The sequence below is a fragment of the Pinus tabuliformis genome, chromosome Q (genome assembly GCF_031772625.1).
Source record: "Pinus tabuliformis cultivar Carrire ecotype Pingquan chromosome Q, CPIR1, whole genome shotgun sequence".
NCBI lineage: Eukaryota > Viridiplantae > Streptophyta > Pinopsida > Pinales > Pinaceae > Pinus > Pinus tabuliformis.
Genome location: NC_142296.1, coordinates 247,910,407 through 247,930,256, shown reverse-complemented (window position 1 = coordinate 247,930,256; position 19,850 = coordinate 247,910,407). Strand labels below are relative to the sequence as shown.

Here is a 19,850-nt window from a genome sequence, read left to right as displayed (position 1 = left end):
CAATGCGCTAGCTAGGCCTTACTAAATGACGGCGACTGCGCTTGCTATGCAAGTAATGAGCTCTTGGAAATGCATAAGAGTATAAAAAACATGACTGTATAACGCCTACTGTGGGGCCTTGGGGGGATTCCTTAAGACCCCAGCTCCCTCCCAACTGCCCCTCGGCTTTCAAGGTGGACTTTTGCTGTTACGTTAGTTTAAATTTGTGTATATTCCTCGTCAGGGGATCGAACCCGCTGGCATCTGCATTTGCTAATTGGGAATGAGATTTGGGAGCCAAAATTAGGGGGTAGTAGGTTGGCCTGCTTAGACTAACAGTGGAAAACCTCCTGCAAGTAAAGTGGCTGCTGCACCAGCCGTGGACAACGACGAACAACGGATTCGGATTAAGTCATCGTTCACATCCTAAACACTTTAACAAATAAAAAATATATAAATATATATATGTTAGCTGGATACACATTGTATATATCGTCCAAGATGCTTAAATTGGAAATCCGGAGATTCTAAGTACAGTGTGGATCATAACTAACTGGTGGTTAAAATTAATTAGAGGCATGACTAACCAGAATGGTTCAAGTACAATAAGAATTTCGTTTGTAACGAACACATCTTGTACGCCAAGGAGTGACATGCAGAGAGAATTAGAATTACTTGTAGTGGTCACACAATCTAAACAAAACAAATTCCTCAACGGCTGGGCACCCACCCACTGCTCTGTATATCAAGAAGCAAAATCACACCAAATTCAACTCACGCTTCCCCATCAGTAAACATAACTCCAATGGCAGATGAACTACCAGGTCCTACACAGTATACAGGGCTTGTTATCTTAGTGGTGGCGGAGACTGCAGAGTGTTAATTATTTTTTTTGTGGGGGGATTTAATTGTTAATGTGTTTATGGGTCCCTTTCTTGAAAGTGGGGCCTTGGAATTTGATGTACAATCCGCTTGATTTTGGAATTAGCAGTGTGGCAGGATTACCTAAGTACCCATACAAACACGCAATCCCTAGTGCCAAATACAGGTCCCTTTTGCTGTCGATCCGTATCGTGCGAAACCAACAAAAGGGACCTGCCACCAGAAATGGTCGTCGTTAACTCATTCTCACAGGAATTACAATATATGTTTCCAGAACTGCTTAAACGGTTGCTTATCTTTTGTCCAGTTGGAGAGCGGTCCCTCTTATAGATAGGCCTCTCTTTCATCTAACTGCATGGAAATACGACAGCCTTATCATTTGCTGCCTAATCATTCTTTTCCACACACGGCCCTAGGGGGAATATATTAAAACCCTTCTCTAGGCAATTACTACTACTTCTATGAATTCAGAGCTTTTGCAAGTTTCTGTGCTCAGACCTAGCTGCGCATAGATTCTCGGTGGGGGCGATTTTGAAAATCTACGAACAGAATGACCGAACCCGTAGTACTCCATGAGGAAATTAAAACAGATAGACTCTCGGATGCAAAAGATGAAAGTTCGCAGGCCAAAATGTGCCCCCGAGGACACTGGAGACCGGCTGAAGATGAGAAACTGAGAGAACTCGTTGAACAGTATGGACCCCAGAACTGGAATTCCATAGCTGAGAAACTCCATGGTAGATCAGGTAAATGACTGGCTCAATGTAATAATAATACAGGGGATTGTTTCATGCTTTGCTCCATAGACCGGGTAAATCTATCCAAAATAATCACTTTCCCAATTCCCTAGTTTGTATTAATATATAATCTTCGACACAATCACCATGGACTAATTCGTCCTAACGATGCACAATCACCATGGAATAATTCGTCCTAACGATGCTCTTTCTTTGACAATACCCTACGATGTGGCCTCAATGTAAGGCCCGTGAAGAAACCCTAGGTTGGACTGTGGTTTAACAGTAGACATGTTGGGTTCTCTGAGAAATCATCTGTGGTTTTTTCTGAGATTGCCCAAGAAACGCGATCCGGGAGTTTTCATACTGCTTGGGCTTAAAATGGGGTCCCACGATCCTCCTTGTGGGAAATCTCAGCCCGATCATGTATGGTTTGTTCAGAATCCCTAGCGTGTGTTCAAAATGGGGTACAGATTTACATGGTCTTGATGCCAATGCAGTGGTTTGGTTTTGTTATTGAGATAATGATTAGTTAATCGCAAAATTATATAAAGTCCTGCTTGAGCTGAAAATCCTGTATAGTTTTACATGTTTCTCAAGCAAATGGGATATCTTGATTCTCCTACTAACCTACGTAGTAATGAACCTACATAATAATTGGTGCGTTGTTGAATAAATATGTGAGTTACTGTTTGGGCTGTAAATGGGGTACATATTTACATGATCCTTATGCCAATGGGTTGTCTTGGTTTTCCTGTTTGATTGATTGGTTGCTGAATATATATATGAACTTGTGATTGGGCTCAAAATGGGGTACAGATTTAAATGTTCTTCATGTTCATAGGCGATCTTAGTTCTCCTGCTAACATGTCTAATGGTTGCTTGATTGCCGATTGAATATGTAAACTCCGTTTTGACTGAAACTTGGTAGACTTACATGATTCTTGTGCCAATGGGTTGTCTAGGTTTTCCTGTTCGATTGATTGGTTGCTGAACAAATATGCGAACTTCTGATTGGGCTGAAAATGGGGTACAGACTTCCATATTCTTTATGTTCATAGGCAATCCTGGTTCTACTGCTAACATGTCTAATGGTTGCTTGATTTCTGATTGAATATGTAAACTCCTCTTTGGCTGAAAATTGGGTACATATTTACATATAAAAATCCTTATATATGGATGGGTGCCTTGGTTCTCCTCTTACTACTAATATAGAATGGTCGATTGATTGCTAAATGAATATGTGAACTCTTGCTTGGGTTGAAATATGAATACATACCTACATGAACCTAATCAGATGTCTTGGTTTTGGTTTTTTTATTAATTGATTGGTTGTAATATTCATGTCCTAATGCTGGGCCTTTCTCTCCTCATCCTTTCCATCCTATGGAAGAAATGTTTTGTGGGTCCTTTTGTCTGAGAATAATAAACAGATGGTACAGTCTGATACACCATGCAGTCTCATGTCTTCAATGGTTTCTTTCTCCCTATCCTTATCTTGATTGAAATGAATAGATATGAGAAAAAAATGAAGGCTTCTAGGATTTATGGGTAAAAATTGAAACTCGTAATCTTGAGCTTGTTTGCGTAATGATCCATGCAGGTAAGAGCTGCAGACTGAGGTGGTTTAACCAGCTGGATCCACGCATAAATCGCCGACCATTCACAGAAGAAGAAGAGGAGCGCTTACTGGCTGCCCACCGATTGCATGGCAATAAATGGGCCATGATCGCCAGGCTATTCCCCGGCAGAACAGATAATGCAGTAAAGAATCACTGGCATGTTATAATGGCAAGAAAATTTAGAGAACGATCTCGAATCTATGGAAAAAGAAGATCATCATGCAGCCACCTGATGAGAAAAGCGAGGCCACACAGTGCTCACGCAGCAGAACGCATAGAAGAAAATTCTCTCAGCACATTCATCGACATGTACTATAGAGGATGTCATGAGGACGTAGGGATTTCTTCCTCTAGTATCTTGGGAAGAAGGCCAAGAAAATTACCTCACGACTCCACCCTAGAAAATATCAGTTCCCAAATCCATGGCAACGGCCTCATACTAAATCCATCAGGCAGAAGCCAGGGCTTAGAGGTTGTTAACCCACAAGGTACTCCTCTTTTGCTTGTCATCTACACTTTTACAAACCCTAGAGGACCATTTCTAAGGTATTTGGTTTAAGAGGCGGATGGCATTTTCAACGTGTCAAACACCATATTTGGTTTAAGAGGCCCATGACATTTTGAACTTGTCAAATACCATTAGGTGGTTGTGACAATTGTTCTAGTTAATATAAAATTCCTAGATGGTTGATATTGGTTATAACTAATATTGAATTCTACATTGAATAATTTGCAGGTAGGTCTCTATCAGCTGAAGGGGAAGCTTACAAAAACAGAATTCTGGATTCCCTCTGCGATATTGGAATGAATAATCACGTCCAATCAAGGAAAAACTTCCAGGATTTCTTTTTCCAACAATCCATGAGACCTGCACCTTCCAAGGTCTCATCAGCAACTTCATGGCTTCCAATCTTCTCCGGTTCTACATTCTCCAAACCACCAGATTTAGCCCAGGGAGAATTTAGACCTGACAATTTTCCTTGCCCAGAGCCAGCAGGTAGAATCAATGGGCGCCTAAAAATACCACCATTTCATAACTTCACTGCAACATCGTTTCGTCACAGAACTACTGATGATCATAACCCTAGTGCAGCAGTAGCAGAGGCTAAAGAAGCACAATTAATATCTCCAGAGCTAGTTAAAGGAAACACAACCACTAGTTATAGCCCTGCATATAATTTGCAGTTGAGTATAAATCCTCAGAGTTCACCTTCTACTACACAAAAAGAAGTGAATCTTGTGCAGCAGAACAAATCTTATAATGCCAGAGATAGGAACCCTTATAACATTGTGGAAAGCCAAGTTGCAGACCATCCAATCACGGACCCAGATCAAGGCAAGGAGACAGGTTTCATCGATTTCTTGGGAGTGGGTGTATCATAATTTAACACCCCTCGCAGCACTTTTTCCTTCTAAATTGCACCCCAACGTTGAGCTGGGCAACCTGAAGGAGGTCGTTCGCTCTACATGGTCGAGGTGATTGTGGGCTGGGATTGAACTTTGAAGGCCAGGCTTTCAATCCATCACATACAGATAAGTACTTGTGAATTCAGTTCTCTCTTCTTTACTACTCAGAGAATGACATATACATACCCAATGACTTCTAATTTCCCAAAGGGCCAAATACAATTTCATGTGCAATTCTCTCCTGTATCTTTAACTCAACCTCATGCAGCGTCGTCTCATGCTTCAAGATTGCTTCAAAGTTATCTGCAAACCCTAAATTAATGCAAGTAACTTGAATATTGTGCTTCCATTGTAAATTGAAATCCCTGCATGCTTGGTTTTCATATTTTGTTTTGGGCAGATGACGATCCTAGAAATCTTTTGATCCCAAAGAAATTGTAATAGTTGTCACTGGCAATTTAGTTGCCCTTTATAAAAAATTATAGACCAAAGTGGGAATGGCTTACTCTGGTTTTCCAGGCTTATTAGTGTACATGTTTTCCCTCCAGGAAGACCTTCCATATAACATAATGTGTCCATGTTTTATGTCTTACAGCAAATTGGACTAAAGAGCTGGGTTGGCCTTGTCTTTAATTCGGCTTGCTTTTATATCCAATTTTCTGCGTTTTCGGTAGACACGGATTTGGGCGCTGTAGGATATGTTTAAAGTTGGTCGTGGAATTACTTTGGCTTGATTTTTAAACCAATTGCCTGCGTTTTTGGTGGACGCAGGCCTGGGCGCTGTAGGATATTGTAAAAGTTGGCTTGGTCTGTACGTTTCTGGGTTGATTAACATCATCTCTTCTCACACCCAGATTAATATGGTCAGTGTCTAGTTTTAGTGGTTTAATTAAGCTGGTTAGTGGATAGGTTTAGTGGTTTAAATTACCTTTGATTTTTATTATTTATGTAATAGAGGTAGGTAGAGTTCCACCATTTTCTGTATTTTTTAGTGGTTTAAATTAACTTTGATTGTTATTATTTATGTAACAGAGTTAAGTATAGTTCCACCATTTTCTGTATTTTTGAATTAATTTAAATGATGAATATGAATTTTATTTTATATGGGTAGGTAAGTTCCAACATTTTCTGTATTTTTTAGCGGTTTAAATTAACTTTCATTTTTATATTTATATAATAGAGTTAAGTATAGTCCCAACATTTTCTGAATCATGGATCTGATTTTTTTTCTTTAAATATAATATTTTATTATTAAACCAAATTTTTGTTTTATAATTATATAAAAAGTGTTATAAAATATCATTAATATAAAAATTAATACTTCAAATTATTAAATCACTTCTCCTATCTCAGTTTTCCCCAAATTACAAGGTATATATTTTTTAATTGATATTAATAGTCTTTACTTAGGCTTGCTATGATATTTCATTTCCTTCTTGGAATTCAGCAGGCGTCTGATTATTGCCCCTTTTCATCTAATTAATTTATGTGTAATATATTTTATTTTTATTAAAAATTTTGACTTCTTAATAATATTTTTTTAATTAATTATTTTTTATTGTGAAAAATTTTGAAAAAAATATTTTGATTTTATATATTTTATATTTTTATTATTTTATATTTAATTTTTTAGATTATAGTGTAGTTATTTTATTTAATTTTACATTTTCAAAATTTTATATATTTAGTTTTTTTTATACTTTATATATTTGATTCACTTTTATAATTTATTTATCTTCTTTTTTGTGTATATCGATTTTTAATATATTTATTTATTTTATCTATAACAATATTACTGTAATGTTTTCAATGTCAAGGGTTAGTTCAATTGGTTGAGTCTTGTTAAGAAGAGGTCACACGATCAATTACCCTCAACATCTTTGGGGAGAAATTGTGCTAATAAGATGACCCTTGAGGTTAGAGTGTGTTATAACAAAGATGTGATCCCTTCCATAAGATACATTTCGTGCTAATAACAAATGTGATCCTTTCAATAAGATGCATTTTTTCCTATACATTAATATTATATTTTTAGTAATATTTTTTTATGTTTTATATTAATTTAGAGTTTTAATAATATTATTATTTTTCTTTTAAATTTGAGAAATATTTTTCTCTATTTTAATTTTACATTTTTGATAATATTTCAATTCTTTTTATTTGAGATCGGGAAATTTTAAATATCCATTAAAATGAAATATTCTATTCTTTTGAAGAATTATATTATACATTAGTTTATACTCTACTTTAAATTAGCCTACACATCCTTAAAGAATATAAGTTTTAAATATAATTATATTATAGTTTTTCTTTTACATCTTAGAAGTTTTTTTCTTTATATTAATTTGTTTTTATTTTATTTTGAGGTTTTACATATCCTTTAACATTAATTTGATTTTCTTATTTTTATTTGAAGCTTTAGATATCTTTCAACATAAATATGCATTACTATGTATTTTACTCTAGATTTTTTTTTATACACATTAGAGTATATAAGGGTTTTTAGTATATTTTACAAATACACATTTCACTCTCTTTTACTTGGTTAAGTTTTATGTCTTTTTTGAATTTTAAGAGGTTGTTTTTATACATTATTATAAGGATTTTAATAACATTTTATCATGTTCTGCCTTAATTTAAAAAAATATATAGTTTTTATAGTGTTCTATTTTACATAGTCTACTGATTTTTAGATAATCATACTTTAAATTACCTTGTATCACTAAATTATTGTGCATTCTATAATACTACATTACCTTATTCAAATTTGATAGATTATTAATATTCTTAAACCATGCTATCTCGTATCCTTCACATTCTATAAATACCTAAAGTATTGCAATACTTTTTTTGAATTTTAAAAGATTTTTTTTCTTATAAAAATGTAGATCTTAGAAAATTCTTCTCTACAATAGTCTAAACACCTCTAAGTGCTTGTATAGGATTTGAATTTTACTAGTTTTTTTTTTTTTTAATTGGAAATACAAACCTCAAACTTTGTATATCAAAATTCTATTGTTTTTTCACTTTATCTTATAATTTTATGCTCTTACATCTATTTTATTTATGTTCTTATATATATTTTACATTTTGAACAACATTTGTTATCTTTTTATCATTATAACATTCTATTTATTTTATTCATGTTCTTATATCTATTTTACATTTTGAACAACATTTGTTATCTTGTTATCATTATAACATTCTATCTATTTTATTTATGTTCTTATATCTATTTTACATTTTGAACAACATTTGTTATTTTTTTATCATTATAACATTCTCTCTTTGGAGGATAAATGGCATGACCATATTATTGTTTTGAATCTGGCATGGCCATATAATTGATCAAAAGTTATCGAATTCTTTTAGCATATTATATACATACACATCTTACTCCTTTTTACTAGGTTAAGTTTTATCTTAATATTAAAAGTCTTTTTTGAATTTAAGAGGTTGTTTTTCTACGTTAATATAAGGATTTTAATAACATTTTTCCATGTTCTACATTAATTTAAAAAAATATATAATTAGTATTTCTTTTTAATTTTGATTTCAAAATTTTAATAATATTTTTTGATTTTTTTTATTGAAGCTTTTTAAATTTCTTTTGTAATGAAATTTTAATGAAATTATACATTAGTATAAATTTTATTTTAGATTCTTCTACTCACTTTAGTGTTTAGAGTATTCTATTCTACATAGTCTACTAAATTTTAGATAATCATACTTTAAATTACCTAGCATCACTAAATTGTTGTGCATTCTATAATACTACGCTACCTTATTCAAATTTGATAGATTATTAATATTCTTAAACCATGCTATCTCTAATCCTTTACATTCTACAAATACCTAAAATATTGCAATACTTTCTTTGAATTTTAAAAGATTATTTTTTTATTTAGAAAAATGTAGATCTTAGAAAACTCCTCTACAATAGTCTAAACACCTCTAAGTGATTGTATAGGATCTGAATTTTACTAGTTTTCTTTTTAGATTGGAAATACAATCCTCAAACTTTGTATCAAAATTCTATTGTTTTTTCACTTTATCTTATAATTTTATGCTCTTACATCTATTTTATTTATATTCTTATATCTATTCTATTTTACAATTTAGATGAAATTTGTTATCCTTTTTATCATTATAACATTTTATTTTTGGAGAATAAATGGCATGACCATATTATGGTTTTCACAACCAAGTCATTTTTCATATCATGAAAATGAGCTTAAATAAGACACATAATAGAGATAAGCATATTAAAAGACTAACACCCAGAATTTTAACTTTTAACTTAAAGTTTAAAGAATTCAACTTTTTTAGCTAACCCACTAACTTAATTACCTTTCATATAAAATATAACAAAAAAAAATTACAAATCCAAATTCAAATTATTTTAAAATGCTCCTTTTCAAAGTAGAACATATCTACATAATTATCCAAATCTATAATATTAAATGAAAACTTCACCATATCCATAGACAACAACTTCCACAGCTATATAAGCAAAAAAAAAAAAAAAAATCCGATTATCAGTCAAACATAATTGAATAATGAATTTCTACATATGTAGTTTTATATTAATCATAATTAACGTTGTGAATAAAGTGTGAGAATCTTGTTGTTTCTCCATCCTAATGCTCAATAAGAGAACTCTCTAGCTCGTTATGTCATCATAAAATGGTTTGTTTAAAATATTAGTCATATGCATGCATGTGTATTTATGTGTACACATTTTTCTAGCTTTAGAGGAAATATTTCTTTTTAGTTTTATAGGAAATATAATTGGCAAATTATAGTAGGTTTTTTTTACTCTTAATAAATATACTAAAAATTATCAATATAAAGCATTTTTGTTTGAAAGATAACGAATTTATCAATTCTTTGCAGTAGTTATCGGCTTGACCACAACTATATATATAATAGGACAATTAAAAATTATATTAGAAATAAATAAAAAATAAAAAATTCCATGTAGCTACTAGAAAGGATCAATACAGCCTTTATCTTTCAAATATAAATTCTTGAGACTAATAGGTTCTCCCATAGTTACTAAGGATCCAAGAAAAATCCTAATACAAATAACCAATTATGCTATCTAAAAATTTATAAAAGTAAAAATACAATTCTAAAATATATGATATGGCAAAGAAATTAAACTAAAAGTTGAATTTATTGATTCCTATGAACCTCTTCAAGCGTGTGTTTGTTTCGAAGTTGATACTTATGCTACGAGCAGATGTTCCCTCTACTCTTTTTTCCTAGAACTTGAGTGGTGGCCAAGAATGTCCTTTGAGAAAAAGGTATAGAAGAAGGATAAAACTAAACAAGGGGAAACAAAATTGAATTTCAAAATCTAAGATGAGCTACCATCTTTTGAATTATTTATTTTATAGAGTCAATTTGCAATGTTATCTCCAAATTTCTTATAAGTTGGACACCCATGAAAGTGTCAATCTCTTTTTTTCAAGTTTTTCGTATCAACATTGTTCCTTGCAATGTCAATTGTGTAAGAGTCATGAGTTGAGATCATATATTACAATTTATTTTGCAATTTTCATTGCTATAAATACCATTAAATATAAACATTTATTACTCCACAATGCACCTCACCTTCCTCTTTCAAAAATTATTTTACCCTTTTCCACAAATATTTGAGCTCATATGTGAAGCATTTGGTTCACTCACACCATTCCATCCTAAAGAGAAGAAGTTAGAATTAGCCAACAAATCCATATACTAGCTATAGTGGATTAGCCCTTAACCATCCTCTACCATAAATACAAAAAATCAAGAGCAACAACTAGAAAAACATGGAAACTCACGAGTAAATTGACCAATTTCACAAAAACCATAAATAGAAGAAATGAAAAAAAGTAACTCCTTACCTAATCCAAGCTACCCAATATTTTAAATTCAACTTTAAAAGATTCCAACACGAGACTACCTCAAACCATCAACTCACATTTACACCCCAACATGTAAGACCTTTGATTTAAATTAAGTCACAAACTACATGAAGTAATGATTGATTTATTGTACCATTGATTCACTCACATTAGGAAGGGATACTTTACTATATAATGACACATGATTATCAATGTTGCTTATCAATGTTGCGCACATTCACCCATTTATTCTTCATTTCACATAATCCATTAATTAGGTTGTGATGGGACATTCACCAATTTATGCTTCATTTCCCATAATCCATCATCCTGACTTGATTTGTTTAATGATTTACTTGCTCAATTTTATAATAGACATAGAAGAAATATATTTCATCACATTCTCAGATTTCTTATTTAATTTCTTTTGTACAACTCCTCTTATAGTCACCAAAAGTCCCTCCACTATATATCTATATATCATTATCACAATCTGTAACAATCTCGTAGGAAAACATTATTTCTAAATGTATTATGGTGTCAAAGGCAAGTCTTTCGAATCCTATATCTCTAATATTTTATTTAAAAACATCATTAAAAAAAACATTGATGAAAGTATTTATTCTCTTATAAATTAGAGCTAAAATGTCTCTGTACCTAGTACTTTTCTCTATAATCAATTCAAAAGTCAATTCTCACAACCAAAACTTATTAAAGAAGATGTTACTCATCAAAGAGCCCTACTCCTATTTAATTGTATATTTAGAAATTATAAAGCTAATAAGTTTTATAATCGTATATTTAGAAATTATAAAACTAATAAGTTTTATAATCGTAGGAAAATTATAATTTTATTTAATTATGTTGATAAGTATGATTATTCTAAAAAAGAGTTTTAGAATTTTAATTTAATTATTTGTTATTATTATTAAGTGAATGTTTAAAATTTAATATTTATAAAATATTGTAGAAAATTATAAATAATATACACAAATTAAAGGTTAAAATTTATTTCTAAAATAATTAATTTTTTTTCCTATTAAAATTTTTTAATTAAAAAAATTATGATATGAATAAGTGTTATATGAAATGAGTTATGTTTTTTGGACATATAATATTTAGAAGCCATAGTGTAACTAAGTCTATTTATAAATTAAAATACCCATTATAAAATAAAAATGAATATCCATAATTGAAAATCTTAGTACATGTTTAATTTCTATAATAATTTTTATATCACTAATAATAATAATAATACTTTTAAATAAAACTATAATTTTTTTTTTTTTTTAATTTTAATAACTTTTATGATAAAATAATAATAATAATACTTTTAAATAAAATTATAATTTAATTTTTTTAAACTTTAATAACTTTTATGATAAAATAAATATCTCATAAATTAAAATATTGATATTTATTATGATGAATTTATTAACTATTTAACTTTTATTTTTTTTCTCGGCAATACTAACTACTTTTATATTAATATGTACAGAAAACTTTACATCCATAGAAGCTGGCTGCCCAAGGCCAACTGCGGCTCATGGGTGGCATTTTCAGACTTGTATTTTTGCCTCGCAGGGCGATAGGATCAGAAGGATCAAAATTCAAAACGTTAAGAGTTTCCAGAATGGCCCCATAACGACCCACGCAGGGGCATTTCCAAAAAGACATACAACCCAGACAAACTGTAGAAACTGAATACATAACCGTGAACATACAGAAACGAGGCAACCACCAAAGATTTGTGCCCAACATAAGACTTCGTCCCCACTGCAACGGTGGAGACCGCATACAATAACTAGCAACAAAAAGAACACTGACCACCATGTGAAACAGAAAATTGAAATTGTTCATACCCCAAAACCCGACCTGAGAGAGGAAGGCATAAACACAAGACCGCCGCTGAGAGTTAATCCTCTGGCTCTTCTTCCATAGCCGTAGGATTATGCGCTGGTTCTGGCTGCTCGGGAGCTCGACGTTGGGTGGTGGATTGAGAGCGCTCTGTCCCTGAATTGCCCTCCTCACTCGCCGGTTCCTCCACTGGGAGCTTCCCTCGACCACTTGCTGAGCCTTCCGCTTCAGTTGACGGCTCCCCCAATGGGAGCTTCCCCTTACCGCGCGCAGTATTATCTTCAGCCAGGACCAGAGACGATTCTTCTGCGTTCTCCTCTTGAATTTGGGTAAAAAGCACAGAGATATGTGCATTAATGCCTGGATTATCCCCAGAGCTACCCAGTGTGAAGATAACTGAACCAAATGCAGGTAGCTTGGGCTCCCCTCCACTAGAGCTGCCCACTTCCATGACTTGACAGGCCGGGATAGGGGTGGCTCCCATTCTCCTGTAACAGTAACAACAACAACAATGATGATGAACGTCCGCAGCTGGGGGACGAGAGGATTCTCCGCGCCCGGGTCCTCTGCGACAAGGCATCCTTTCACGCACCATGATAGCCACCAGCCCCTTATTCCGTTCCCCAGCAGACGAGGTCCGGCACTGGATCTGAGCCCTCCCCACAACGTGCAATCCCCAATTCGGGAGAGAGCAAAGCTTAAATAGGCGTATACACAGCCCAGAGAACGCAGGTGTGAAACGAACCTCGGCCCAACTCTCCACCACCAGCTCACAGCATAGACGCTCAACACTCTGAAAATTCCTCTCATCACGATGAGCTCCCTTCCCCAAGCCATCTGCATACTTAAACCGCGTAACATTACCAATGAAAAGACCTGCATTGAATGCCCCTCGCAGGTTAGCCATTCCCTCCATCGGCTCCATTAAGGATGCCCAGAAGCCGCTTCAGTTGTGAAGTTTCGGCGGCTTGCAGCATTAAAAGCCCAAGCGCTATCACGTGGCAGCCCATGCCCGGCATGTGTAACTATTTAATTTATTAAACTATATTAGCAATATACATATTTTAGAAATCATAAAAATCACATATTTAATAATCATGAAAATCCCAATCTTGTTTAGTCCAATAGTCAAATGCATATTTTAGAAGTCATGAAAGTTATATGTTTTTGTAATCCTTAATCCGTTTACCAACAAAGACTTTAAGTTGTGTCTGCTAAATTCATTTTTATTTTAATATGTAAAACATTTTTTATTCACTTTATCTTTTCTAATTGAGTATTTATTATTTATTTATTTTATATTTACAATCTAGCATCTTTTTTAAATTGAGTATTTATTTATTATTTATTTTAGATTTACAATCTAGTGATGCAGGTGATATTCGTAAGTTATTTAAGTTTGATATTAATAAATTATTTAATTGTTTTATATTTAATATTGAATAATGTTTGAATTGGTAGGTAAGGTATTTGAAATTTTTTTGACAATAAAAAATAAAAATATTATTATTATTATTTATTCATTTTAATTGGGTTGATATGCATATTTATTTTGGAATACGATTTTTAAAGTGTAAATTTAATTAGTTCAACCATGTAAATGAAATGGTTTATAAATGTCCATAAACATTAATTCATAATAAGCATCAAAACACTTACTTAAGATATCACATTACTAAAATAAAAAATTCATAAAATTGAATTAAATTATAACTTTATTTAAATTAATATTACTATTAAAATAATTAATCTATAAATTAAACATTTATACATTTAAAAAATTTTTAACTATATTTTGAACCATCGAGATTTTAATGTTAAATAGACTTTTATAAGGAGTAGTCTTTAAGTGTGATGTTTGGAGTTTCCTGTGAAACAATTTGTGGCCAAATCTTGATATGTGTTGTTTAAACTAGTCTTTTTACTCCATATATGGATTCAACACCCTCAAAAACCCTTGGGGCACTTCGATTGTGAAGAATTTGCCTCTCAAACTCATGATTTCAGTAAATACATGTTGGATTCTAATTAGAAAACAAACAACAAAACTTTCCAAAAAATCCAGTTCAAGACCAATCATTTTTATAATACTATGGGCTTATACTATGGCTTATCAATACCATATTCCAAAAAAACGTAATTCATTTCATATGACACTTGTTCATATGATTTTTGTTAATTAATCAATTTGATCAAAAACATAAAAATGACATAACTATTTTGGAGATAAATCTCAAGGTTTGGTTTGAGTATACTACTAAGAATATTATAGAATATCATATGAAGGTTAAATCTCTACCATCCACCTAATAATTATTGATAATTAAATGGAAATTGTGGAAGCCCTATTCCAAAATAAACACCTCAATAGGATTATTTAAAGTCATAAAACTTACTAAATTATAACTTCATTTTAAAGTTATTAAATTATTAATAGCTATAAAAAATTAATATATAAGTTAAACATATATGCATTTCAAAAAATATTGAGCAATATTCTTAACCACTCACCCCACTTTACCATAGAAATTCTTAATCTATAAATACTTTTTATTCAGATATTATGCCCAAAAAATCATAACTCAATTTAATTCAAAAGGATAAAAATAACATAACTTCTTTGGAGATAAATCTCAACCTTTGATTTATGAATCATACTATGAATATTCTAGAATATTTTGCTAAGGTTAAATCCCCACCACGCACCTATTAATGATTAATAATTAAATTGTAGGAATTTGACCTCCACAAAAGTAGCCACATCTAAGAAGTCAAAATCACTTATCATTGTCTCCACTATGCCCCATGGGCCTATCTCCAAAATAGTTATGTCATTTCCCTTTTTAAATTTAACTAGTTAATTAAAATAATCTCATATAAATATGAGGTATGGTTTTCTTGGCATGTGTTATTAATAAGCCAATGTATTGGTATATACTGTTGTAACAAATCTTATTTACAAGCTAAGAATATCCATGGCAAAGTGGGGTGAATTTCCATCTATACATTCAGGTAGGAATCAAAGCACTTACCTCATAATACATTTCACGTCACCAAAATTAACAATATAAATAAACAAATAAATATTATATTTTTTTCTAGATAATAATTATTATTTGTTGAACATTGAATTTAATGCTACGCTTTTATTTTGTCACATGGAATAATCACCTGTCATGGTTCCTAAAACTCTAGAGAGTTTTTTTGTAACAAAATCATGACTGCAACAAGTTGATTTTTAATCATGGAGATTCACCTTCATTTTTCCATAGAGATTCTTAACATATAAATAACCTTCAATATAATACGTTGGCTTACTAATACCACATTCCCAAAAACCATAACTCATATTCATATGATATATATTCATATTACATTTTTTTAATTAATCAATTTAATTAAAAGGGAAGAAATGACATAATTACTTTTGATATAAATATCAATCTTTGATTTGTGACGACTACTAAAAATATTTTAAAATATTTTATGGAAGTTGAGTTCCTACCATCCACCTAATAATTATTGATAATGAAATTAAAATTTTGGAATCCTTACTCTAAAATAAAGACACCTATTGTCATAACAAAATACACATGCCTATCAATTTTTTTTTTTTAGTTGTGGTTCACGGACACTTACCAAAATTAACAATATAAATAAACAAATAAATATTATATTTTTTTCTAGATAATTATTATTATTTGTTGAACATTGCATTTAATGCTACGCTTGTATTTTGTGACATGGAATAATCACCTGTCATAGTTCCTAACTCTAGAGATTGTAATAAAGACTAACACTTATGAGTTTTATTGTAACAAAATCATGACTACAACAAGTTGATTTTTAATCATGGAGATTCACCTTCATTTTTCCATAAAGATTCTTAACATATAAATAACCTTCAATATAATACCATGGCTTACTAATACCACATTCCCAAAAACCATAACTCATATTCATATGATATATATTCATATTACATTTTTTTAATTAATCAATTTAATTAAAAGGAAAGAAATGACATAATTACTTTTGATATAAATATCAATCTTTGATTTGTGACGACTACTAAGAATATTTTAAAATCTTTTGTGGAGGTTGAGTTCCTAGCATCCACCTAATAATTATAGATAATGAAATTAAAATTATGGAATCCTTACTCTAAAATAAAGACACCTATCGTCATAACAGAATACACATGCCTATCATTTTTTATTTATTTTTGCTGTGGTCCACGGACACCTTGGTCAAGGGGTAGCGCGTCCACCAAATCTGAATCTGGGTTGATCAACCCCCAAGGGAATCTAGCCCCGTGGCCCACTAGCTAGGCCTGACCCTAAGGTCTTCGCGGAGAATGGACCCTGTGACCTACCAATGGCGGGGCACTCATTTTGACCAACTGAGCTAACCCTTGAGGCTACATGCCTATCAACTTAAATAATAATAATAACAATATAATTTATTTAAATTTTATGATTTTTTTTATCTTGGCAATATGAAATGTATCATAAAACAATTATCATGATGATTTATTTATTTTATTTTCTTATACTTATTATTATTGGTTCTCCTTGGATCCTATATCTTTTATTGTAAGTCTCCATGTAAAATGCTTTATTTTTTTAAATTATTTTTAGTTTTAGAATCATTTTAATGTGTAGGTCACTTCTATAATGGCTATGAATTTTGTGTTTTCTATTTTTGCAATTGTGCATTTAGAATTAGAATTAGAATTAGAATTTAATTATGAATAATTATTAGATGGATGATGGGGATTTAACTTTTATAGAATATTCTAGAATATTTTTAGTAGCATACACAAATAAAGGATGAGATGTATTTCCAAGATAGTTACATGTTTTTTTCCTTTTAATTAATTTCATTAATTAAAAAATATAGCGTGAATAAGTGTCATATAAAATGAGTTATGGTTTTTTGGGCATGTGGTATTGGTAAGCCATTGTATTGGCCTATATTATTGTAGTAAAGCCTATTTGGAAATAAAAAATCTGAATAATGAAGTAGAGATGAATCTCCATATTTAAAAATATTATTACATGCAGTTTTTAAATATATATGCATTTAACTTATATATTAATTCTTCTATGAATAATAATAATAATAAACTTAATTCTTGTGATTTTGTAATTTTCGCAGCTTGAAATGTATTATAAAATATATTTTTTATTCTTATTATAGATTAATAATCATTACCATTTACTATTCATTTAATATATATATATATATATATATATATATATATATATATATATATATTTTCAATAATTTAAAATTAACGTAATTTAACCTAACTAAAAATGCATATTCATTTTTCTTCTTTATTATAGTATATATTTATTTTCTATTTAGAGAACAATGTTTTTGAGAGGGATAGTGTCAAATCCAACTTGAGCACAAATAGAATCACACATCGCCCTCATACTAGGTTGTAGAATGTGGTCGTTGGCACAATAAGTTAAATATATATCATTTAAAAAAAGCTTGTCACAAGATTCTTAACCATGGAGATTCATCATGCTCATATTGCTTTCTCTATTTAGAGAACAAACTTTTTGAGAGGGACACATGTCAACTCCACCTTTAGCATAAACACATTCACAGGTCACCCTCATACTAGGTTGTAGAATGTGGTTGTTGGCACAATAACTTAAACGTATTAGAGAAAGATTTCGGCGAAAATCACATGGAATCTCATTTGTCGACGCGTTTCGAACCAACCAGTGTGGTTCATCGTCAGGACAAGTTGAAGAAACAGATCCAGCTTAGCATGTTAAATAGACCGAGCAGGGCCTCCAACGGCTAGTTTGACCAACCGTAAATATTGACTAATGGACCGGGATCAAAACATTTTTAATAAAAAAAAAGGAGATAAGTTATCTAGGAGACCAATAAATCATTTAAATTAGTGATAATAGTTTATTAATAAATAGTTAAAAATTATGGGCTAATTATTTTTAAAAGGAAAATTAGTTGCAAAGGACCGCTTCTATGAATAAATTAAATTTGAATACGAGTTAAATGGGAATAAAAATAACTAAATGAATAAAAACAAAATAAAAATTTTATTCATTTATTTATTTATTTTATTGTTATTTATTTTGTTATTATTTTTATTATTATTATTATTTATTATTTTTATTATTATTTTTATTTTATTTTTATTCGTTTAGTTATTTTTATTCCCATTTAACTCGTATTCACATTTAATTTATTCATAGAAGCGGTCCTTTGCAACTAATTTTCCTTTTAAAAATAATTAGCCTATAATTTTTAACTATTTATTAATAAACTATTATCACTAATTTAAATGATTTATTGGTCTCCTATATAACTTATCTCCTTTTTTTTTTATTAAAAATGTTTTGATCCCGGTCCATTAGTCAATATTTACGGTTGGTCAAACTAGCCGTTGGAGGCTCTGCTCGGTCTATTTAACATGCTAAGCTGGATCTTTCTTCAACTTGTCCTGACGATGAACCACACTGGTTGGTTCGAAACGCGTCGACAAATGAGATTCCATGTGATTTTCGCCGAAATCTTTCTCTAACTTGATATGGATCACTGAAGCCTAAACTCGATTAACTTAAATATATATCATTTAAAAAAGGAATGTCATATGATTTGTAACAATGGAGATTCATCCTCACTTTATTACAAAGATGCTTAATCTATAAATAGACTTTGTTACAATCCCATGGGCCTATATCACGGCTTATTAGTACCATAGGTCTAGAAAACTATGATTTATTTCATATAACACTTGTTGGTATGCTATTTTTTAATTAAATAATTTAATTAAAGGGAAAAAAGGCATAACTAATTTCGAGATAAATATCAATATTCGATTTGTGAATACTAATACGAATATTGTAGAGAATTTCATATAAATGCTTTTAAGAATATTCAAAGGAGATTAAATCCCTATCATCCACCTAATAATTATTGATAATTAAAATAATTTTTTGAAAACCCTATTCCAAAATAGACATGTCTACAATTATCTTACATAACTTTGTAAATATAAACTATCTTAATTACAAAATAATTTATAATAATAATGATGATAACGGTTAACATCTATAAAAATTTACATATTCTATTCACTTCAATGAAAAAAACTAGTCAACATTTTTTAATAAATTACATATGTTATTTGATTGATCACATTGTTTACTTTTCTTTCCTTTCCACTTTTAATTAGAAATTTATAAAATATAAAAGAATATTCTCTAGTTAGCACCTTTGTAAAATTACGTTATATTTACATGAAGTCTTATCAAATTAATATTTTTAAACTGTTTTAAGTATTTAAATATTAATATTTGTAAACTCTTTTAAGTATGTAAATAAATTCTATTTTTATTTTCAAGATTTCGTTATTCTTAACTTGCATCATCCAATTTACAAATGCACAATATATTCAATAACTTTTTAAAAATATACCAGAG

General features: G+C 30.7%; 1 protein-coding gene across 1 annotated transcript; it reads left to right on the top strand.

Annotated features, from left to right (window-relative positions):
* Window positions 1–1,163: 1,163 nt before the first annotated feature.
* Window positions 1,164–5,151, top strand: LOC149219111 (uncharacterized). The gene is made up of 3 exons (XM_089382529.1): window positions 1,164–1,607; window positions 3,202–3,708; window positions 3,957–5,151. Exons 1-3 carry the CDS (start codon window positions 1,412–1,414, stop codon window positions 4,601–4,603), a joined length of 1,350 nt encoding a protein of 449 aa, XP_089238655.1. The 5' UTR covers window positions 1,164–1,411; the 3' UTR covers window positions 4,604–5,151.
* The last annotated feature ends 14,699 nt before the right edge of the window (window positions 5,152–19,850 follow it).

What these genes read in the sequence shown, in the direction of transcription:
- LOC149219111 (XM_089382529.1), top strand. Translation starts at nt 1,412, where the DNA reads ATGACCGAACCCGTAGTACTCCATGAGGAAATTAAAACAGATAGACTC. An exon ending in GAAACTCCATGGTAGATCAG is followed by an intron (nt 1,608 to 3,201) that starts GTAAATGACTGG and finishes TGATCCATGCAG; the next exon opens with GTAAGAGCTGCAGACTGAGG. An exon ending in AGAGGTTGTTAACCCACAAG is followed by an intron (nt 3,709 to 3,956) that starts GTACTCCTCTTT and finishes AATAATTTGCAG; the next exon opens with GTAGGTCTCTATCAGCTGAA.